General features: G+C 42.1%; 1 protein-coding gene across 2 annotated transcripts in view; it reads right to left on the bottom strand.

The window, feature by feature from the left end:
• SLC38A1 (solute carrier family 38 member 1) overlaps positions 1 to 13362 on the bottom strand; it is a 41703-nt gene that overhangs the window by 26142 nt on the left and 2199 nt on the right. For both annotated transcript variants that reach the window (XR_007890619.1, XM_051629687.1), the window contains exon 2: positions 6795 to 7007. Coding sequence is in view for 1 of the 2 variants with exons in the window: in XM_051629687.1 (XP_051485647.1) it covers positions 6795 to 6913 (119 nt within the window). In the remaining variant the exon portion in view is untranslated. The remainder of the gene's footprint in view (positions 1 to 6794; positions 7008 to 13362) is intronic.

Genomic DNA, 13362 nt, shown 5'->3' with positions numbered 1-13362 from the left:
GGTGGTGATGACCCCATCACAGAGGAGGGAAGCCTAACAGCAGCCAGAACACTGTCCATAAAATCAAGCAGTTACAAGTCCTAAGGGGGGGAACTTGGACTGAAGCTGCTGCTGACAGTGAAACCTGAGACATCACCATCATCCTTCTGCTTCCTCTGAGGACAAAGACAGTGAATCATATTGTTTTATATGGTTATTGAGTCTAGATTACGACCGTTATACTGTTACAGCAAACCATGTATTAAGATTTGATCCTATCTGCAGAGGGTCCAGGTGATTAGAAGTGAGTTGTTTTATCATAAATTCTGTATTATGCTACTTATAGATTCTACTACATTTATTCTGCTTGTAGAAATCCTGTGCCGTTCTAATAATAAATTCAGTGCTATAATAATCATAATACGCTGTTAAGAAAACAAAGCTTTAATTGTAAGTAGTCTAATGTAGTCATCATTCTGCAAGGATCCCTTAAAGACCCTGTCTGTCCCCTCACTGTTGGGTGACAGCACTGCACCCTATGAATGCCTAAATTGCCACTGTGGGGTTATTATGGGTGGAGTTCAGAGGAGGAAGAGGTGCTGCCTGTAGCCAGAACCACCTGGACCATCCTGAACCAGGTGACATGCTCTGTTCTGGGCCACTGGATTTTCATGTAAGTGTCTTTCAAAACTCAATACTGAATCCACCATACTGCAAAATTGAACACTTCTGTGCAGGGACACACAGTGCAGTTTCTCTGCACACTTTATTTGTGTGTCCTTGATAGATCCACATTTAGGAACTTGCCGTCACCACAACAAGATTTGCCTCCTGTGGCTGTGTCAGTATCCTTGGGATTTATGACACATCTGATTTGGATGACCTGTTGTGTTCTCCCAGATCCTCTCTTCAGCAAGCATTTTAGTTTGGATAAAGCATTCTTTCAGCTTTTCATCTTCTGAAGGTTTATGCACAATTAAGTCCCTGGCATTTTTGCTAATCCACAGATGGTTCTTAGGCTGTGCTGGTGAATGCATCAGCCATCATACATGTTACAGACCTAACCAGGAGCTGTCACCAAGCATCAGAGACCCTTTTTGCTGTAGGTAAATTAAGACAGAGCTCTATTAAACTACCCTACTATGCCGGCTATGGCCTAATTACTAGCACTATATGCTAGCACAGCTTTTAAGTTTATGCCAAAATCATGTAGTTGTAATGCTGCTTCCACAGCTGACTCCATGGGCCCTATGCCTTTGACATTCTGTGCAACACTTTTGAGTTTATCCCTTAAATCTGGGCATAGTTGGCAAATGCACGTGATACTGGTTTTGCTGCAACTTTGACTCCTACCCATTGGTCTGATTTGACTTCCTTTATATCAATAAAACCCATCTATAGGCTTCTCCTGTATTTTTTAAACTACCAAGTTCAGCAACTGATTTGCTGCAAAATATAGACACCATGCCAGGTTTACCAGCCTTAAAACAGTTGGAATAGATGGCTGCACTTCCCCCACTCTTTTAAAAAGTGAAAAGCAACCACTTCCAAGACAGACTGATCCAAAATTAACTTCCGGAAGCTCACGTGTGTAGATATTTCATCCTCACAAAATAAAATCTCAACCTGGTCTTGTGCAGATTCAGAGGATGTGCTTCTTTTTGTTCATGTCTTTTTAAAGCTGATCTCTTGAGCACAGGCAGCAGAGTGTGAGTGTTTTTAAAAAGACATTCCAGCTCTCTCTTGAAACACCCTGCAGGCAATTTGTACAGGCAGGAGCACAGAGAAAGAGTTTTGTCTCTTTTGGATTTGTAAGCACTGCTGGGAACATCTGTGGACTTTACTTTCTTCTGTCATTTATGGGGATCATGTGTCAGTTTAGATTTTGTCAGTTATGATAGAAGTAACTAGTCTGCTACCCCCACTTCTCATTGCTCTGCAGGCAGTCCCCATTTTATAATTACACAAATAACAAATTTGTACATACTATTATCACTGCCACCTGGTATTAAAGTTAAATGAAAATTATTGTTAAAGAACTAACACATGATAAAGACAACACTTGAATAATATTGTTTGAATACAAAGTGACCACAGGACTTTCAATCAGAATACTTTTGACAGAGCCAACAGCTTCTGCAGAACTGGTATCTTCTGTGGCCAACAAACTTAATCTTTCTTTCTGGGTAGGACTTGACGAACCAAATAATGATTTGATAAATTTATTCAAAGTACTTTATTTTGGGTTAGTCCTACATTAAAATGGACTGGGCTTGTTGTCCAGCCTCTCATCTCCTGTTATAAGCTGTGCTCCTCATCCACCCCACATTTACATCACACTGTACACTTTTCTCCATTTATGCTGTGTGATGTGTATGGGAGGGAAAAGTCAGACATGGGAATGTGACTACTGGGCTCCAAAACAAGAGGCACAGAACACACAGCTTTTTTACTGTGTGCCTCCCAGCATCTGCCTCCAGGCCCAAGGACAGCTTGCCCAGAAAGCTCAGCAGGGATGCAGAGGCAGGGGATGTGGGGCCCACCTGATTAAGAGGCCGTGCTGCATTTACTATTGCAGGCAACTTAACCTGCAAGTCCAGACAAGAAGGTTGCCTCGGGACCACGCCTGGTAGGTGGTACAGATGTACCATATGACAGCCCAAGTTTTCCATAAATGAAATGTACTACTGAACTTAAACAAAAATTTTACAAGGTAGAGGGGAAGGTAACCCAATGGATTTCAACAGAAACAAGTTATCCCAAGATTGTGTGTTTTATAAACATTTTTTTATTTCAGGGTGTTTATTTCCACCTACAGCATATGAATGGGAACCTATGTTGGAATACTGGAATTTCTAGTCAAACTGACATGCATCTGCTCTGCTTAATGGATGTGCTTAGAAAGCGAATTCATGTCACAGAATGTTGTGTATTTGACCTTTATACATGTGACACAAACCAAGAGAAACGGCTGTTCACTCCAGCCTCTCCCAGCCCTCCCAAGGACTAGAGGCCACTGTGATACGTGTGGACATGTGCAGTAGGACCATCGATGCCATCAAAGTCTTGAGACTCCCTGACAAGGAAACGCATTTGAGCTGTTTGTAGTTTTCATTTCAAACATTTTACTCATCATTAAAAGACATAACCTGTTATGTTTCTGCTTTCTTTTCGTGCTTCCTATCACACAGCCGAGTATGAGCAGCTTATACAAAACTTTTCAGATAGGTTAATAAAATATCCTGGCCAAAAAATCGTCAGGTGATCCTTGCGATGCATGAAGACTCACAGTTGTCTTGGAAAGAATTTCTTCATCCAATTCTTCTCCTGGTTTGATTTAGCACAAAGTAGAAACTTAGTCTCATTGATAAAGTGGTTTTAAAAAGACCATGTTTAACTATGGTTTCCAAATTTAATTTACAAAAGGGCTTAAACAAGAAATGTTTGATTAAGGTGATAACCCCAAGCTAACCATCTTGGCTAAGCAGTTAGCCAAAAAACATTCAGCCATCACATATATGTTTAAATGTAATGAAGTTAAAGTAATACTTGACAATGCCTTAAACACTTGTTAGGGAAAGCCAGCTCTGCCAAGATGACAGAACTTTATCCTAAGGCAGCTTCTTATATTGTGGTCTAGCTGGAGCAATAGCGAAGTTTTCCAGGGCAGGCAGGAACAAGAAATGCAGAAGAAACCTTGGTCTGACTTTTACTATGAAACTGGGACCAGATCTGGGTATAACTACTAACAATGTTGTTAGCTGAACAAGGGGTGCTGATAACTTACTAGTAGCTGTAAACCAAGACAGGCATTCAGCCGGCAGCTTCCTGAGAGCATTGTCGTAGTTAAAGATATGGAGTAGGTCATCTAAATATGGGTTTACAGTTATGTGCAGAGATGGCAAAGTTTCCCAGCCAGGATATATAGTTAAATGACAACAAAGCCATGTCTGGGATTTGATCTAAGTCTCTTTATCGACACTCCTGGAAGAAATTCAACATCTGTGTACAAAGAAAAACCCCTCCCAGTATACCTCCTTCCAAATAACATCCCCTTTCTACATACAACTGCATATAAAAATGCATACTTCAGCACAGAAAAGGCTGGAAAACCAAAGTAAACTAGAGAACTCTTTTCCAAGATCAAGAAATATCTGGGGATTAAAACCAGACCTGGAATCAGCTTCTTACTGGTCTCCCTTCCTCAAAAGACCCTTAAAAACCTGGCGCTATGTTGAGCTTCAAAAATTATGCCCTGGGAGGAAAAAAAACCTGAAATTAAACATAGAGTGCAAAATCAAACAGGTTTGGATTAAAAAAAAAAGTTAGTTGAAAAGTACAGATCTAATCTAAAGCTCAAGTGAAATCAACAGAAAAAAATCCCACTGTTTTTGATGGACTTTGGAGTTTCACAGGGCTTTGCACCATGTGCCAGGCAGCAAAAAATTATCTCTTCTGTAAGCCCATTAACCTCTTATTCCACAGAAACAGAGCATTTGCCAAAAGGCACAGAAATGGAATAACCATCCTTTCAGGATGCATTTTATGTGGGGTATAGAGTAGGGTCTTTCCACAAGCTCATGGGAGATGCTTGCCACAGGTGGCTCAGCCACAGCCCCAAGGAACACAGGTGGGGCTGCATCGGTCCCAAGTGCTGCTGCGCTGGAAGCTGTGGTCATTGTGAGCTGCCTTGAAACTCTTGGTTTAGACATGGAGGGGAACATGAACACACCAGGATATACAGGGAAAAATACTCATGTACGGGATGCACAAGCAAGCAGTTGCCCCCTGAGTGACCCAGTAGAAAGATAATAGACAACCGTCACGGGCTGCATTCTACAATCAAATGATGCTCTGCAGAGGAAAAATGTTATCCATGACAGAATGGAAAACTGTGAAATATGTTAATCTGCCCTAAAAGCCAGGACAGAAATTCTGTCTCTGAGTTTCTGAAGCTCTTTCTTCACCCCACATTTCCTCTTCCTTTTGCAGGCAGTCTGGATCCGACCCAGACCTTGCCACGCTCACTATGCTTTTAACTCCACCAAGCACACCGTGACTGCTGAAGATCAGGCACACACAGCACGCTCCTTCCCCACCCTCCATAAACATTCCCTGCAAGATGAAGCACTCACAGGGTTTTTCCCTGTAACAGTTACTGGTGGCAGCAGCCAAAGCACTGGGGAGGTGCAGCCAGCCCGGTACAGCCACTCCTTCTCCTCCTAAGGATATAAATCCTCGTCTGGCTCCAGGGAGTGAACTTACCACTGTCAGCCCTGAGCTCCTTGCCTTACGAAGGGAGCCAGCAGGAAAGCAAGCAGGTTCATACTGGAACTGCTCTGTTTTGGCAAAGTTGGAGGGGCTTTTTTTTCTTGCTCTTGCCTTTTTTTTTTTTTTTTTACAGAAGTGGTTTGTGTTTCGCTTTGGCACTTTCCATCAAAGCAGTTGCATCAGAAAATTCCTGACCAGCTCTAATCTTCATCAGTGCAGCTGCACTGTGGTTGCACCACTACACGGTGCAGCTGGCGACCGCCCCAGGACTTCCCCTGGGTGGGCAATGGAAGGCCAGGCTGACACCCTCCTGCTGGGAGGGACTTGCCCACACCACCAGCCAGGGCCCCCTGTTCGGTCCTGGGGTACAGCTGGCTTGTTTTGCTGCACACATGGTGTGGCTAACATTTATTCCCAAACCCACAGCCAAGCTCCCTGCCCACCTGGATGGCCGCGAGAGCCACACATCTACCTTGTTGGGAAAAAAGCAGCTCTTAGCTTTGTTTTTACACTAGAAAGTGAGTTTCTCTAGGTAGCCAGAGAAGCTGCTGCCAAAAGGAAGAAAGAGCAAGAGAAGATGCTTTTAAAGACCATGAACAGAGGCAGTGGCAGCGCAGCAGTAAAGGAGCGAGATGTGCCAACAGAGGCTGCCCCACAGCAGCAGTGCTGGGCAGGGCTGGATCCCTGCACAGGCACCACTGGCCAGTGTGCTCCACCTCCATTTGCAATATTTGAACAGGAAGTTTGATCGAAAAACAGCTTCATGTTTTACAGTTCACAAAACCCAAACGGAGTCCGTCAGCAGGTCTTTGCTGTAAACAGGACAGTTCAGCACTTGCTGGAGGCTGGTAGGAAGGCCTAAAGAACTGCTCTCAGGTGGAACAGGCTGCTCTTTGAAATTACTGTACAGCTTACAGGAAAAGCCTACAGCCCAATTTAAAGAAATGTGATGATTTTCACCAATATTGAAAAATGGATAGACTTTTTAAACTCATCATGTGTTAGGTGCACATCTCTGTTTCACTGGCTTCTTTCCACCTCTGCCTCAACCACTGCCTGGTCTACCTTGCCGGACTGTGAACATGGACCAGCACTACATTTGCTGCCAACAATGCCAGCTGTAAATCCCCAGGAGCTTGGGTTCATGAAGGTGGCCAGGCAGGTTAAAACTATCATATCAGAGATCAAGGGTCAACAAAGCAATTTGCCCTAAATTATGCCATTGGTCCAACTGTATTAATTATTATTACTTCTTTCCTGTGTGCAAGAAGAAATTTCAGAATGTTGGGGTTTTGCTGTATTGTGTGCTTGTGCATCTTATTAGACTAATTTGAAAGATTTAAAGTGATGAATAAATTGCCACTGTTTGCTTTATCTGCTGTTGCAGCCTATGCCCAACAGATGTCACATATGAAATTTAAATTACATCTTCAAATGGAGCATGACTTGGTAATGAATAATTCAAGATATATACTGAAAATTAGAATGCTGGTTTTAAACAGTGTGTATCTTAGCACAGGCAGTGTCAGTGGAAAAATACTCACCTATTTATCTGGCCATTTTCCACCTCTGTGAAGTCATTTGAATCATTGCTGATGTTATCATCTTCAGGGACAGTCATATTCTGCAATTCAGTCAGTTCTAATCCAGCTTTGAAAGGCATCCTGGGTGAGGAACTGTACGTATCCCAAGTGTTTCTCCAATACTAGTGTTTGATTGGTATCTTGTGAGTGAAATGCAGCCACAGTGTCAGCAACCTAAATAAAACACAAGAAAAAAACCCAAGATGTATACCACCAACAGCAGGCAATATCACTAAAAGAAACCAGAGAAACCTGAGCAAGAGGGACTGTCCTTACCAACCAAATTTGTATTGTTAGAAGTACTTCAGGTTATAACCTAAATGCATTGCAGAACAGTAGCAACCTTATATGCTTTAATGTGATCAAATTCACTAACCTTACAAATTTACCCAGTCCCACAACCAACTGCTGAAGAACAGCACTTGTATTTATGAATTCTATTTGTTCCAGCAAAAAAAGATTACCCACCTACAAATTAAGGAATAAGAATTATTTGCTCATCCAAGTCCCATTTAGATATTCAGTATTTGTCTTCTGTATGTTCTCCATTCTTATTTAAAAATGTAAAATATATTGTGTCTGTGCTACTGCGAAGTGGATGGAACAGAGGGATAGAGTTATCCCAGTATAATGCTTTGCTAATAGCTGTAACCCAGGTATTTGAGTATGTTAAGGTTTTTTGGTAAACAGGATGTGCAGAGGATGCTTTGAGTATGGTTAGACTTATTTTGAACAAGGACAGAAACAGACAAAAACAAATCCCTAAGCTCATGTATCATGGGATGAGGGAATAATGTATATCTTGTGTGAAGCAGTTATTATCTAGAGATCAGGTGATGTCTCCTCTGATAGATGTGTTGCAAAAAAGCACCAAGAATAACACCAAAAGCAGACCAGACAAGTCTGCTATGGTGACATATTTCCTCATCAGCAATGCAAATCAACTGAAAGACCAGTATTTTCAGGAGTCCGACCACTCTCGGCTGAGCTACAACTTCATCACGGTGCTGAGGCAACAGGATGTTATTCACAAACAAGCTCAGGCACCACAAGTCTCTCATTTCCCATTTTGTGAATGAATTTCCTGCAGTATTGCCGAGCAACTGTTCATCCGATTAGTTTTGAGGATATTTTCCAATTTCTCAGAGCTACCTCAAAACCATCAAACTGCTCTCATGCAACCAAAGAAGCAGGAACATCCCTACCTCTTGAGAGGCTTCGTGTCAAGGTGGGAGGTCACAGCTCGCTTGCTCAATTATGGTATCTGCCTGTTTCAAATTAAGTTTACAGAACCAAATACTTCTGGTTTATACCACATCCTTACGATGCAGAAAAAGGGCTTTGCAAATGAGCATTTTTTCCTCCGTAAATACTTTCTCAGAAATGTAATTTTATCTTGAAGCTTACATGTGCTCTTAACATCTCCTCAAGAGCCCAAACTGTCCAAATTTCAGGTGCAAAGGTTAAAGGTGAACGTTGAGGCTTACAGTAGGGCAGGATCTGCTCTTTTCTAATGAAGAAGCAGCTATGCATGTGGTTATGGTGGCAGATGAGGTCTGGTACACTCTGGTGTGAGGATGGCGGGGTGGATGTGAGCTGAGTCCTTTTCAGCTCCTCTACAGAGATTTCCACCACACATAACAGAGGAGCAGCTGCTTGGGTATTAAAATATTGGCACAAAAAAAAAAAGGAAAAAAAAAGAAAAAAAATATTTAAGCTGCTGATAAATAAATGGAGACTGGCAAGCAGAGGGTGGTTTTAGCAGTGGCATTCTGGAACAGTCTTCCTGGAGGCTGCAGGGATAAAATAGTCTACCTATTTTGGAAGAGAAGAATTATCTTTTATAAAAGGATAAAGCCACAGGAGACGGTGACTGCTGAGGTGGCAAGGACCAAGCTCGCTGAATTCTGAAGCTTCTTGTGAACATGAGTTCCCAAAATAAACAATTCCTTAATAAGACGTGAGCACCTCTGTATCGAGATCTGTATCCCCTGGCATTTAAAAATCTGTGTAAAAGTTCACCTAAGATTCAAGCAGAACAGCTTTTCCTCTGAGCACTGTTTTGCATCATGGTCTTCCCCAGGAGGGTTTTCAGGACTGGCTTGACATTGCCTGTGCTTAATAAATTCCCCTTTAAGTGTTTCAAAAGCAGGTGCTGAAATTAGCACTCATGTGAGGTAAACAGGGTGCTGGAGAGCAGACTTCACAGCCCAGTGACGTACAGCTCCAGATTCACTGCTCTGCCTCTCGGTAGCTGAAATGCTGCAAGGCCAGACTGTCAGGAGAACAGTTTGGTGGGTTTTTTGCAAGGAACCTTTACAGTGCAAAAGTGAAAACCTTCTCCTGTTTTAACTAAACCCTCGGATTCTACTGAAAACTGAATGAAGACAGAGCAAAATCTTAGTGCAAGCAGCGTCAGCTGAAGCAGAAGCAATCATTTCAGCAAATCCCAGGTTTCAGGGAGACGAGCTGCTCCTGAAGCAGCACAACATCAGATTCATCTCTGAATCTGCCTTAGGTTCTCACTAGATAAAACATGATTTACTAAAAAAGCATCAAAACAAACACCTGAGACAACATAATTGTGGAGTGAAATAATGCACTGCACTTCCAAGTATGAAAAAACCTGATCTCAGTGCTAAAACATGAGGAGGTTGAAGAGAAAGCAGTAGAGCTGGGGACCAAAACTTCTACTGTCACAGCATGAACTCATTGCAAATCTTTGTCAAAGTATAACCACTTCATCTGTAGCATCTCCATCTCTAAAATTAAGATGGTAACAGTGACAACAGCAGTCACTTTGTGAAATGCTTGCAGATTTAGAGTAAAAAAGAGTGATAGAAGTGCAATACCTGGAAAAAACCTGTACGTAAACTGCCTTTTTTTTTTTTTTTTGCAAAGATAACTTTACCTTAGATATAAACAGACCCTTTGTCATTGCTAATTGCGCTTCCACAATCAGTGGACTACAGGTGGTCACATGAATTTCACCCTTCAAATGACCTAGTTTTAATTTCAAGTTCATGGATATGACAAATCACAGAGCTGAAATAAAATCTACAGTCCCAAAGGGTAAGGTTTATGTCAACCAGCTTTATTCCCTACAAGTTGAGTGTCTGCTCCATGCTCATCACCTGGCCCCTACAGCAGAGCCTGGTGCTGCCAGAGGACAAACCTCCTCGGCAGAGCTGCTCTCTGTGAATGAAACAGCTCTCAGTGCGAGCTTCAATACTGGAATACATGGCTTAAGCAAGCTGCCAGCTCAGGTGCCACTGATGCTGTGGAAAGAAAAAAAAAATTGCTTCAAAGAATAAAAATTCACCATATGATGATGCTGAGCTATACTGGAAATATATTTACTTTTAAGGCCTTTTCATTCAAGAAATGTCATTAAATAAATGCAAATGAAAAGAGCTGTGTTGGCAAAAGTTCCTAAACTGAGCTTTATTCCTAATTCGCATTGAAAGACAGTAAATAGTCATCTGAAAAGTGACTGTGGCAATCCCAACCACTTCCAGTCACTGTGCCTACTACTCTGCTCAGCCTTAAGCCTCCCAAAAAGAAAACTGCCAGAGATCTGCCATCAAACCCGTCCCTCCAAAAACACACATAGTAAATCAACAAGAAGAAACAAGAATTTTGTTCTTACTCCAAACTTTTCCACTTGGACAGGCAAACACTCCTCCTTGATGGAGGAATCACCCCAAGAGAAAACCAGGAAAGAGCAAATGACCCTGCTAAAGGCCTTTGGTAGCTGATCCAGCCCAGCCCCCCCCTAGCAGAAAAAGCACTGCCCTGGCTAGGAACTTGGCTTTCTCTTTACACATCCTATGACATGTCTTGTAAGACCATTACAGATAATTTATTCGTAGTGTGCCCCTTCCAAAATATGGGAAAGATTACAACTGGTCACGGACTTCAGAAGGAAGACTGTGAGATGAAGCGAGAAGATAAAATGAGTTTATTTTTCTCAAGGACACTGAAACCTTCACAAGCCATTAAAACACATTCCAAGAACTGGGGTAATTTTCTCTGTTGCCTTCTGAAACATGAAAAAAAATAAATAAAAAAATCCCTGTTAAAATTCCGTAGCAGCAGTAATGGACTCAGAAAGTTTGTATTTGGAAAAATATGGTGATGCAGACAATCTTAACTTTATTTCTTCTGCTATCTGAAACATAAATTATTTCTGGGAAGTACCTGGAAGAGGTGTAATCTCAGAAAACACCGCTAGAAGTTGAATTTCTAACAATGTCCTGGTGGTAATGGTGAAGGCTTAATTCACAGGTCATTTTTATTTCATATCATGTAAATGACAATATTAAAAAAAGTGTCATCTTGACACACAGCTGTCTAAAAGCTGACCCAGTATGTCGGAGGTGGTTGGGTAAGTGGTCAGGCTGGACGCCGTCTTGCCTGTCTCTGGGTATGGTTTTTGCCACGTGTCCTTGCACACTCACTGGGCACTTCATTCACTGCATGCTTCCCACAGTCAAACAGTCTTTGGGATGGCAAATATTCAAGACATGCTAAGCAATTTTAACTATAGAGTTCAAGGTAATTTACTTAAAAGCTGAAATATGACTCAATTTTCTTCTCAAAGGGAGTTTTGCCAAGAACTCCGCTTGGTTGGTTACGAGTCATCAGAATCCAGTGCTTGAATTTCACACAAGCTGTTTTTATCCCTGCGAAGCCTGAGATGTGATACGTCTTTCTTCACTCATACTTTTGAAAGTTCTTTCAAAGAAGAACAATATGACCAGTAAGACTCCATGGATATAAATAATGAAACACTGAGCCTGAAACTCTGTGTATGGACTATTCACTTGAATGACAAAAAGCAGTAATAGGCTTTATACGTAACAGTGTCACATTGGGAGGTGGGGAAGCAACTATCTCCTTTTTGTTCAGCATTAGTGACACCTGACATGCAGAACATAAAGCTCCCGATTTACTCCTCATCTACAGGAAGGACAAAATGGAGAGATTAGACAAGAGCCACGGAGATAACAAAGAGCTTGGAAATTAAAGACTGACTCACATCCACTGAGCAAACATCTGCAGTGCTTGAAATGTCATTGCCTCCAGCTCCCGGTACTGCCCCTCTGCAGCAGGCTGCAGCTGCAGGAGGAAGCGGGTTCACCCTGGCCCCGCCGGTGGCCCAGCCCTCCTGGGCTTGAGGGGGCCACGGAGAACCACAGAAGTGCCAGCACACGCCTCTCCTGCCCACTGGGAATGCCACCAGGCCCAGGGCAGTGTGGTGGTTGAAAGCCCTTCCAGCTGCTGCAGCTGTTTGCTTGGTGGCTGCAACCCGTCACCTTTCTTTTCCAAGAGCCTTCTCTCTCACACAGGCGTGAGGGATGGAAACAGTCAAAAGATAAGGTGAGGGGGAAACAAAGTGACAGAAGACTTGAAAAGGAAGCTCGGAAAAGGATGCTGTAAAAAAGAAGCAATGAGCACAAATGTGGATTATTAACCTTTCCCTTGGTACTGCATGACCTTGTGCTGCAACAGGAAAACGTTTCTGCACTGCCCCATCGCTCTCTATACTGCCTTCCATGCTGCCATAAGGAAAGGGAAGACAGACCCAAATTAAGTCTCAACAGGCTACTCAGCTGATCAAAGGCAGGCAAATAAGAAATCATAAAATCCCAATCTGATTCACCCAGTGATTCATTACTTTAGGCAAAACGCTTAAGGATGAGCCATAAAGGAAAATGGTTTTAAGTACATTTTTGTTTTGAGCCCTTCCCAGTCAATTTAGGGAAGGCATTTGGCAGAGGAATATAGTCACATTTTTTTCCTAATTATATTTCTCTGTGAAATCCTCTCAGCAGTCTTGGTTTTGCTGAAGAGATCCCAGAACGCACGACCACAAATAAAAGAACTCTTGTCTTCCACAGAAAGTGGAAGCACTGTACAAGTGGGGCCTTCTGGGTTACAGCAACAAAACAGACTATGCAGATGTATTTTGAGGGCTAAACAGCAGCTCTGAAATTCTTATTTAAAATAAAATTTGGACTCCAGAAGGAAGAACCATTTGCATAAGTTCATATGTAACTCACTTTTTCTTCTGCCCCAGTTTACAAGTAATTTCTTTGTTTCAGTTTTCTCGACTGTAAGAGACTCAGAGAGACGTTTTACCTGATAAGCTTATGCAAATATTATGAGAGTTAACTGGAAAAGGGCCATGAAACACTTTCAACATGAAAAAGCTGCCATTTTTCCCAAGAGTGGCCACTCAAACTTCTTGGATTGGATTAAGATCACAGCAATAAATATCTACCAGATAGGAAAATCAATTCAGGCCCAGGATATTTAAATATTCCAACAATATCTCATTTGCCTTCTCAATACAAACTTTTAAAGTGGTGGTATTGTCATGCCATGTGCTAAGTGTGTTTCTAGAGAAATGAGCAAGATGAGAAAAAGGCAGAAGAGAGCATGGGAAGAAGAGTCTCATTTCTGCTCAGTCACCACCCTCCCTTGGTAAAGAACAAACCCCAAAACCAGAAAACCCTGACGAAAT

The sequence above is a fragment of the Apus apus genome, chromosome 1 (genome assembly GCF_020740795.1).
Source record: "Apus apus isolate bApuApu2 chromosome 1, bApuApu2.pri.cur, whole genome shotgun sequence".
Classification (NCBI taxonomy): Eukaryota; Metazoa; Chordata; class Aves; order Apodiformes; family Apodidae; genus Apus; species Apus apus.
The sequence above is the reverse complement of the archived record's forward strand: the minus strand, read 5'-3'. Positions and strand labels throughout refer to the sequence as shown.